This window comes from Mesoplodon bidens, assembly GCF_964165515.1.
Source record: "Mesoplodon bidens genome assembly, chromosome: 12".
Taxonomy (NCBI): domain Eukaryota; kingdom Metazoa; phylum Chordata; class Mammalia; order Artiodactyla; family Ziphiidae; genus Mesoplodon; species Mesoplodon bidens.
In genome coordinates this window covers 45,880,507-45,891,038 of record NC_138168.1, presented here as the reverse complement: position 1 = coordinate 45,891,038, position 10,532 = coordinate 45,880,507, and the positions used below count along the sequence as shown (strand labels likewise).

The 10,532-nt window shown below is 41.4% G+C and overlaps 1 protein-coding gene across 1 annotated transcript; it reads right to left on the bottom strand.

Moving 5' to 3' along the window:
- Positions 1-3,143: 3,143 nt before the first annotated feature.
- MFSD4B (major facilitator superfamily domain containing 4B) lies at positions 3,144-10,188 on the bottom strand. Its single transcript, XM_081251241.1, has 4 exons — positions 9,816-10,188; positions 7,701-7,869; positions 6,475-6,591; positions 3,144-5,141 (listed from the first exon to the last, which is right to left on the bottom strand). The coding sequence occupies exons 1-4, from the start codon at positions 9,864-9,866 to the stop codon at positions 3,901-3,903; spliced, it is 1,578 nt and encodes a 525-aa protein (XP_081107367.1). The 5' UTR covers positions 9,867-10,188; the 3' UTR covers positions 3,144-3,900.
- Positions 10,189-10,532: the final 344 nt, after the last annotated feature.

Here is a 10,532-nt window from a genome sequence, read left to right as displayed (position 1 = left end):
AGAGCCGGCACAGCCAAAATAAATAAATAATTTTTTTTAAAAAAAAGAACATTTCTAACAAACTTTGAATCATACGAGAAGCTTTTCTGTATCCCTTCCCTATCACCTCTACCTCCACAGCATCCCCATAGTATAAAAAAACATCAAACACACACAATATCGGTGGGTTCACATATACAAACACACACATTTACAACACTATGAACAAAACAAGGGCACTTAAACACAAATACAGGGCATCCCAGAAGAATATATCTACTTCCACTAAGAATTTTAAGCTCTATTTTAGTAATAACTTTTTAAGCAGCAGGATTGAAAATGGTACATTGCTATGGTAAAACAAAAGTTCTGGTTATGAGAAAGCTATCCTGACTATTCAGTAAATCTACCTGAAACAAAATCATTTTACATGTAATCTGGGTCTCACACATTTTTCAGGAATGTGCTGCTACACTGTTTTTGTTTTTAATAAACTACAATTCTTCAAACTAAAAACCAGTCCACCAAATGTAGTATCAATATAATCTGGACACAAAATTCAAGTTGTTTCTGATACCTTATCTGGTAGAAAGAAACTTGTTTTTACCCCTTTACCCTTGACTTAGGAAATTAAGTTGATTAGAAATATAAGAACTTTCTAGGTGTTTAGGATTGTGATTACTTATATTTGTCCCTTATATTTTTAGGTACTTCCCTAATCTTCTATCATGACCTTTCTTTATACCTTCATTACTTGTATAATAAAAACTGATTTTTAAAAAAGAGTTTCCTTTAAAAAATAATTGTAATTGAAAAACGCTCTCAAAGTGTTCTTGGACTTTACTATGAAAATACAATTAAACTGAAACTTACCTATTTCCCTCATATTATGCTGCATTTGAACGGGTTTTAAAAAGCACAGTGGTAAAGGACACAAAATAAAATCTCAAGAAAAAAAAGCCTAACTCCGAGTTAGGTTTATTGGCCTGGTCTATGGAGCACTTTCCATCCCCTCACTAGTACGTTCAGTGGGCTGTATCTATAATCACTCTCAATGACTGCTGAAGGTCTTTCTTCCCCCCAGCTCAAACTTTCTAGCTCTCCTGAGTTTTGCAGGTACCTGAGTATAGCAGACACACTCCAGGGTGACCCCCAATAATCAGATACATCTCTATACTAGCTTCTCCCCTTGAGTTTGGGCAGATCTGCGACTTCCTTCTAGCCAACAGGATATGGCAAAGGTGACAGGATGTCACTCCTGTGATTACATTATATTATAAAAGATACCAGCTTAGCCGGCTCTGGTAAGAGATTCTCCCACTGGCTTTGAAGAAACAAGCTGCTACACTTCTGAGAGGATCTAAGAGAGGGCCACACAGCAAGGGTCTGTGGGAGGTTCTAACAATCGAGAATGGTGCCTGCTGACAGCCAGCAAAAAACGGAGATCTCAATCCACCACATCAAGGAACTGAATACTGTCAAAAACTACACGGCCCTGGAAGGGAAGCCCAAGCTCCACAAAGAAGCACAACCCTTCCAACAGCCTGACTGCAGCCCTGTGAAACCGTGAGCAGAGAACCCAGTGACACCGTGCCCAAACTCCTGACTCAAGGAAACTATGAGGTTAAAGAAACAAAAACTCTGCTGTTTTAAGCTGTTAAATTTGTGGTAATTTGTTACTCAGCAATAGAAAATTTCGGTATTGGTTATCTGTGTATCAGCAGACACTTACTTAACTAAGAACTTATTATTAGGATGAATGCTAATTCCTGAATTGTAATAAGTCTTATCCTTCCAATATGGAAATACATTATTAAACCTTAACAATGCCTATAATCTCATCTGGCCATTCACATTTTGGTTTGTGGAATTCTAATGCATTTTTCATGGATTTCCAAATTTTCTGCCATGTTCTTATTACCTTCTTTCCCTGAGTTGCCTTTTTACCCTTTAAATGTAGATGCTGCAGGCAGAATCCCTATTCCAGCAAGCTGCGCAGGTACCAAACAGCTGCTACTGCCTAAATTCCAACAACCTGAGAAAAAGCAGTAAATGGAGCAGAGATAATCTCCAAGTTCTAGCTAAGAGAAAAATACAGTATAAAAAGAGCAAGAATAGGCTTTTCACTGCTAATTTCTTCACCAGCCCTCTCCAAAACTGTCAGATTGTTAATATGAACCAATAATGGACAGTGGTCAAGAAAGGTAGTTTTCCACTTAAAACAAAGGCAAATTTATAGAAATTAGATAAAAAGTAGACATACTGCAACCAAGTAGAAATTAGATATTATTCAGCATAAAATGTGCTAAAAAGAAGTGAATAAAAATCTGTCATCAATGCCAGTCATTTAACAAAGGATAGCCCCTTTGCCATACTCATGATCCCTGACTCTTAGGCTCCCAAGCCCCTTTCTAATCATTACTTTGGTTTCCCAGGTATTTCAAACTCAGCAAAGAGGAAGCTCAGAGGGCTTCAAGTATTGTATCCAGAGTATTGTATCCACTTGTATCCAGAGGATCCAAGTGGAGGGGGATACAAGTATTCCAATCATTGGAAAAGACTGGGTCTCACTGTAAATTAAACTAGCAACCTAATTTACAGCACATACAACATGATTACCAACCAGACTCAATGAGGAGCAATTCCTGGAACAGCAAGGCTCATACCCAGACTGTGTCACTGAGCTAGGCAAAGGACCTCAAGAGACCCTGTCCACAGTCCTACTACTAACACAGTAACCCTGAAACAGCTTTAAAAATCGGAACAAGGCATCTCCAAATCCTGTTTGAACATAATTAGAGAAAATAAGCATATAAAAATAACTCTTTTTAAAATGTCTGTAAAAATAGTATAATCTCCATAATTGAATGAATTACGATAGTCACTGAAACGAAGACACTGATTGTAAAATGCAACACTACTTTATAGAAGTATATAGGAAAAGACTGTCAATTAAGTTTTGCCACAATGTTAAATGATCATTGATTTCAACACATTCTGATTTCAGAGAGGTTAAAAATGTGAAAAAAGGTGTATCTCAGAATCGATGAAATACGGTACTAAAAATGTATTCTTCAGACAATTATTCAAATAAAGTATTAAACACTGAGTCTCTTAAATTGACACTATTCATAGTCAGTAGCACATTCTTAAAGCTATCAATTTTTTTCACTTCTCATTTGAAATGGAGAATGGGGTGACACTTACATTGATTTCTAGCAGATATCTTGCACAAACTTTAAAAATTATGGATTCCCAGTTTGAAAGTCATCCCATTTTCATTAAAGAATCACAGGTCAGGGATGAGATAAACGAGACCTATATAAGTTAAATGACTGAGTACAGGGCCAGAAGACAAGTAAGCAGCAGTGGAGGCCTGAGGCCAGGTCTGTGCCTGTTCTGTGTTCTCTTCATAGAAATCAGAAATCATATGAGTAATTAGCATTTTCTGGTCCAACATTACAGACAGAGTGAAACAATAAAAATCTCTGTCCATTTTCAAAGATGCTCTTTTATGAAATGATTCTCCTCAACTTCCCTGGCAGAATACTGATGACGGATAATTTGTTCAGCTAACCAATTCAACCACTAAACAGTTTCATTCTATCTGAATGGCACCCAACTTTTCAAAAACAAATGCCTTCTCTGCACACTCTGAGGCCAGAAAATATTGCCTAATCAGCCACATGCCACCAAACGCTAGCTTCACAACAGGATCCAGCTGTATGAGATCACTGGTTCTTTATGAAAGGCTCTGGGAATGACAAAACATTTCAAAACCTTTTAGCATTTGCTATACTTGGACCTAGAAATTTTGACCCCCAAAGCTTGTTGAAAATCTGTTATGCTTTGCTCTAACTGGCCTCTTTAGAACTGGTGATTATTCAGGGAAGTCAGTAAATAATTCATCTTCTCTAGGCCTTAGTCCCTTTTGTCCTGGTTTCTTGCAAGGTGATTCACAGGGGACTTGCCCATGTTAACTGCAGAGGACTCAAACATTAACGCATTTGAGTGGGATTGGTTGGAGACGTCAGCTGTGGGCTCCATCAAAATATATCTAGATGTCTCTATTACAGAATTCCTCATTGTATCATTCATTTCGATCACTTCAAAGTCCATTTCATTCCATTTTTCTGCATCTTCTTCTTCATTCTCTTCCTCATAGTCATTTAGCCCAGAGCTAGAGAGCAAAGCTTTCTGGTCCTCGCTTTTACTGTGTTCTTTTTGCTGACGACTGATAGGCAAGGTGGCTAATTTATACAGCACAGGAAATAAAACAGCAGTGGCTATTGATGACCCCAAACAGGTGTACAAAACTACAGGCAAATCAGGGTATTTTCCTTGAAGAATTCCAATTACTGCAGGAACAGCCATTTCTCCCAGGGCAGCACCGACTACAAAAAATGCTGCAGCTTTCCCATGGATGGTCGTGTACTGCTCAATCCAAGACACACCACTGGGAAATGTGGTTGCCATTGAGGCGCCATACACCGAAGTTGCTATCCAGAGACAAACTCGGCTCTTGTTGAAAAGCACCAGAAATAAAGATGAAGCCAGGCTGCCAATGTTGCTCAACACAATCATGGTTCCAGGTTGTAAACATGTAGCAAAAAAGATTGCCATACCCCTGCAGGCTGCAAAGGTCCCCCAGAAGATGGAGTTCAACCCAGCTGCTTCACTTTCTTTCATGCCAGCATGGGTGGTTGCAAAGGAGAAAACGTAAGAGCCATATGTTACCTCGGCTCCAACATAAAAAAAGAAGAACAGAAAAAGGAGACAAAGAAGGGCATTGTGATATTTAGCTCTTCGAAACCTCTGAGTACATGCTTTTGCTTTTTCCTGCCTCGAGCTTTTCTTTACAAACAGAGCGAAAAAAAAGAGAGAAACTACAAAAATATAAGCACCGATAACAGCATAAGCCCACAGTAAATTCATATCATCAGGTATTCCAAGTAGAGATTCTGAGTCAGCTTCAGATGACTGGTTGAAGGCAGAATGGTTAAAGTCAGCCTCTGTGTGGTTTTCAGCAGACACCATCCTGACCAATGCCAATTTAGCCAGCAGGGGAGCCAAAAAGGCACCCAAGGCAAAACTGAAGTGTAAGGCCTGCATATGGGGGGCTCCTTTGTCCCCCCAAATAGCCAAGATTAGGACGTTACCACCTACCAATGAAAGATGGGGAGAATGATTTAATCATAGTAACTTAGTAAAAAAAAAAAGTTCAAATTAGATGAGTCTATTTTACATGGCACAAGGATTATAATATTCTAAGTTATCAACTGTTGCAACTAAGTCAATTCTATGATTAAGAAACTCTAACTCACCAATACCACCAGCGAACTCTAAGCACTGGAACATCACACACTCACAAATGGGATTCTACAAGCTAATAAACCACTATTTCCTAGAGCCAAGTACATTAGCCCAAGGCTTTTTACAATACAGTTCTAATACCAGGGATAGGAGGGGTGGGGGTAGGAAAGGATATTTATATAGTTATTTTAAAACATTTTAAATATATATTATCATCAGATAGTGGCCAAACTACCAAATTTTTCTGTACCTGCAATCAGTAGCCACTTGAAGAAAATTATTTATGTATATGGCAGATGCAAAACACATGTTCAGGAACCTGAACATGACAGGATTCTGCTGTGCCCATTGCAGGAAACAAGGAACACGGACACCTTCTAACACTCTCAGTTACACTGTCTATGTATCTACATGGTGAAAGGCAAGAAGCCTCAAATCTTGTGTTTTCTCTCTTTCTTTTTAATATATTTGCAGATAAACATACAATTCCATACAATTCCATCCTGTAATTTCACAACCAAATTAAGCCCAAAGTAAAAAAATATTTCCCCAACCTATCAAATAACAGGAAGAGGGGGGAACGCTGGTTTCAGGGGTGAACAAATGTCACATATGTTATTCAGTAGGTTTTAAAAGATATGAAGATACATGGAGAGGATCTCCTGCAGGAGGGCAGGAACTTTTGAGAGAATAGGAAAAGAAGGGAAATAATACACAGCACAGGTTTCTCTTAGTTCAAAAGGCAGAGTGCATTTTAAATTGGAGAGCTGCTTCTATGTTTCCTCAGCCAAATAATGGTTCCAAACTTGGTCTGTTATATTAACCCATCAATTCCTGCTATATTACAATGATAAAGTTCTATCCCGAAATGAAAACCTGTTCATCTGCACTGTAATTACCCACATGGGGGCCCCTTCCCTATTTGGATACTGTAAATCAACAATCTCTCAAAGAACAAAATTCTCTGAATTCACTCTGTGGTTGGCTGCTCAAAAATGGGCACCCTACTTGGCAAGAAGAGTAGTTGCCGGAAAGGTGGTTCTGACCTGGAGACCCCATGACCAACTCAGTAGGTCAGTGTCATTTTAGGGGACACTGCAAGTGACAATTTAATATCATATGCTCTACTTTTTCTAGTAGAAAGTCCCTACTCCCAGAGCTGACAATGAAGGGTTCACTGACCTGTATCCAGAATGCCAACTGAAACACCAAAGATGGACATCATGACAATCAGTAACGTCACGGCCTTACAAAATGGAACAAGATAAAGACCAACTGTGGTAGCGAACATTGACACCGCTGAGAAGAAAAGTAAAAGTCAGCTGTAAAAAACACTATTTATGGGAAAGGGTTATGGATCAAGTCAACATCATAAAAACTCCCAAAAATGTAAAACAGGTCAAATTAAAATTGAGTAATAACGAGTAGATGAGAGGTTCAGCTTCTACTAACAGTTATTTCATTTAAAAGCTTTTATCATCTTTATGGACTATAAAATATATGTTATTCTAGTATAAATACATTTCTAGTACTGCTAATAATCAAACCATACATTATACCACAAGGCAAAGTTTTATAGCAAAACAGAGCTCAAAAATTATTCATTTAAATGTTTCACATCTAACAACCTAAAGAGATGTTTAGATATGAGGTAAAAAATAAAAAAGACAAAAATTAAATGCAATTACTATAGTAGTTCATAGTAGAAATGTATTAAACAAATTTGGGGAATAGGGAGGGAAATATAAGAAGTATATTCTTTCGACACACTATGGAAATCAGAGAGATTATTTACTCATTCATCAACAATGGTAAATTATCTCCTTACGTCCAAAGCAGTTTTATCACATTAATCCAGATTTTCTTTAAACATGTCAATTTATCCAGAAAAAGGGTAAGTTAAAAGCTTTGCCATCTATTTTGAGAGTGAGGTAGAGAGGCCTGGGGTAATCATTAACATGGGGCAGCTGGGACAAAAATTAAGCCTTCATCATTTCACCCACCATCCCCTCCCACCTCATTCTCAGTCCAGGGTCTAATCTGGGGAGTTTCAAGGAGTTTATTCTGATCTATGGCCCCAGGAGATCTGCCCTAAACCCTGACAATCAGAGCTCTTTGGACAACTTGTATGTTACCCAGTGGTGGTGCCTAAACTACAATGAAGGTCGGGAAGGCTAAGGATCGCTAACACACTCCAGGGCTAATCTTAATTTCCAGAAGGGTTTAGACCGGATTCCCAGTAACTGCCAAGATGAAAGCAGGCACCAGGGAAACCTGACTTCCACTGAGGATACCTAAACACTACCCTTAAGGTGTCAACCACTCTGCAAGCTAGTATGTTTCATATTTATAAACAAACTGTAAATTCCTCTAAAGTCACAAAGAAGCGAAAATTGTTGTTTACTTACCCAAAAGAAGAAAATGATTCATATTGTCAAAAAGAACTCCACCAATCACAGAGCCACCCAAATATCCAAAGGCACGGCCCACAAAAATCAGAGAAAGACTGCTGATATTGTGGTTCACATTTGCTGCCAAATCTTGAAACGTGGGTCCCAGTATAGCGACACTCATTCCCTAAAATTTAAAAAGACAGAAGTTTTCATTTACAATCATTAAAATAATGTCTATCTAGGTGGCAGCTTTTTTTCAGTATTAAAAAGGGAGGAGGGGATTTCAATGTAATGTAGGAGATTAAGCCCCACAGTAAAGACAAATTCATAATGAAAATACTAGTACTAGTAGAGCTATAGACTCCTATTTCTGGTGTGCCAAGTCCTAGTGTTTTTCTAGTTTTGACAACTCTAGATTTTTACAAAATTCTTTAATTCTTTTGGCTCTTTGCTGCAATTGTTTCCTTTTTGAACAATACCAGAAAAAAACTACAGTATTTGTATTAACAGTAAAATTTAACATTAAAAAATTTGTGAAATAGTTTTGAATAGTCTGAAATATACTGCACGCACAAATAACACCAGAATTTTGATATTAAAAATTTAGGGCCTCCCTGGTGGCGCAGTGGTTGAGAGTCCGCCTGCCGATGCAGGGGATACGGGTTCGTGCCCCGGTCTGGGAGGATCCCATATGCCGCGGAGCGGCTGAGCCCGTGAGCCATGGCCGCTGGGCCTGCGCATCCGGAGCCTGTGCTCCGCAACGGGAGAGGCCACAACAGTGAGAGGCCCGCATACCGCAAAAAGAAAAAAAAAAAAAAAAAAAAAAAAAAAAAATTTAAGTTAACAAACCATCAAGATATTATCCCCATTTTTTTGATGTTGTTAAAACAGCAATATTTCTGGATGTACATGGGGTCCTTCCTCTCAATTACACATATAAAACATGCAAGAGATAAACAATTTGAATGTTTCTAAATCTACATTTTTCTTCAAAGAAAACCAAAGCCTCAGGAGTACTGTAAGGCTTTCTTAGAGAATATTACATACGCATGTATGCAATGACTTTAAAAATAAAATTTTACTCAAAGACATGTAACTTCAGCAAAAATTAGGGGCTGCAGTTGGCTTTCACAGGAAATTCGTTGGACACGCAAAAAACGTTTCCAATCGGTCTACATTTCAAGAATAAGTGATTCTAATTGCACGAATTTGCTCTAAACGCTTGGGTGTAGCCCCTCTCCAGGCCTGAGCAGTCCCCAGCTACGGGCAGGCTTGGGCACAGGCGCAGAGTAAGTGCCTAGTACAGGAAGGGAAGGCTGCGCCCCAGCTGTAACCAAATTAGTTCCCGCCTGCAAAGCACTTAAAAGGACCTGGCACATCATCTGCAACGACTTTTCTTCAAATACAAATACTCTAAGAATCAAGCGTGGCTCAAAGGAAGAGACACTAAGTGGTCAGAAGTGACTCTGCTCAGAGGACTCACCCTCCCAACTCCCCAGGATCCCAATATTTAAGACAAGTGACCACAGGGCGGGCAAAGGGGTTGGCAAAAGGCCAAACTAGCCTTGCAGTTTGTTCTTAGAAAAACATTGAAGGACCTGAAATTTTGTTTTACAAAAGATTGTAGGCAGAATAAGAGACATTATTCCTGGCTCAACCACTTAACCAGCTGTGTGGTACGAAAAAGTCACTTTCCCTCTCTGGGTCTATTTCTCCACCTGCAAAAATAAGGGGTGAATTTGGTCAGACGAGGAAGAGTAAAAACCAGTAGAGCAACTTTGTGCAATAATTTGGGGGTTGGGTGAACGCAGGAGGTGGGGGGGTGCTTCGGGGGAGGCTATAGACCTGGCAACCCCTCTTGCATCCCCCCGACCCCACGGAGGAGAGGTAGAAAGGTTTGCTGGAGCTGGAAAATATTTTACGAAAATCTGTTTCACACTTGACAATAACCCTCTAAGAATATAACTGTGCCCATTTTTCAGATTATGAAACTGAGGCTCCGGCAGATTAAGGAGCCCAAGGACACCCAGTCTGCAAGCGGCGGAAACGAGACAGGAGCTCGGAAGGCCGCGTTCTCTAAGGACTTCTGCTCACGCCTCGGCCAGGGAGGGTTCCAGCCCCGGCTCTCACCAGCCCCAGGAAGGCGGCACACAGGAGGACGGTGATGAACCAGCGCAGCATGCTCCCAGCCCGGCCGCTCCGCCGGGAGCCCGCCACCGCCTCCGGCTCATTCTCCGCTGAGGCCTCGGCCGGGAAGAGCCGCTGCCCGGCAGCCTGGGCCCCGGCCCCACAGGGTTCCAGTTCCAGCTCCAGCTTGGAGGCTCGCGAACAGCGGTCTTCCTGCCGTCCGGCTTCTCAGCGGAGCCTCGAGAACTCCGAGCCCTGCCCCGGCCCCACGCCTCCAGAGCCGGCTGTCTCGGCTGGCGCCACCTCCCCGGGGGAGGCCCTAGTCCGGGGCGAGGAGTAGAACTTCGGAACGCGCCGGGTATCACCGGCAGCGGACGCGCGCCCTCGCACACGCACAGCGCCTGCCCGGGTCACGTGGCGGAAATATGGCCTCTAGCCAACCGCGGCTTTGCCTCAAACCGGAAGTTGATTGGGTTGCCCAGGACACTGGACGCTGCGCTCGGGCCTCAGCCTCACACTTAGCTGAGCCCACAGAGGCCCTGTGGGCGGGCGCCGCGCGGCGGAGCGAGCTGAAGCCGCAGCCTGGGACCCGACGAATCAGCCGGCGCGCCTAGAGCCCGTGCTCCACAACAAGAGAAACCAGCGCGATGAGAAGCCCGCGCTAGCTGCTCGCCGCAGCTAGAGAAATCCCGCACGCAGCAACAAAGACCCAAAACAGCC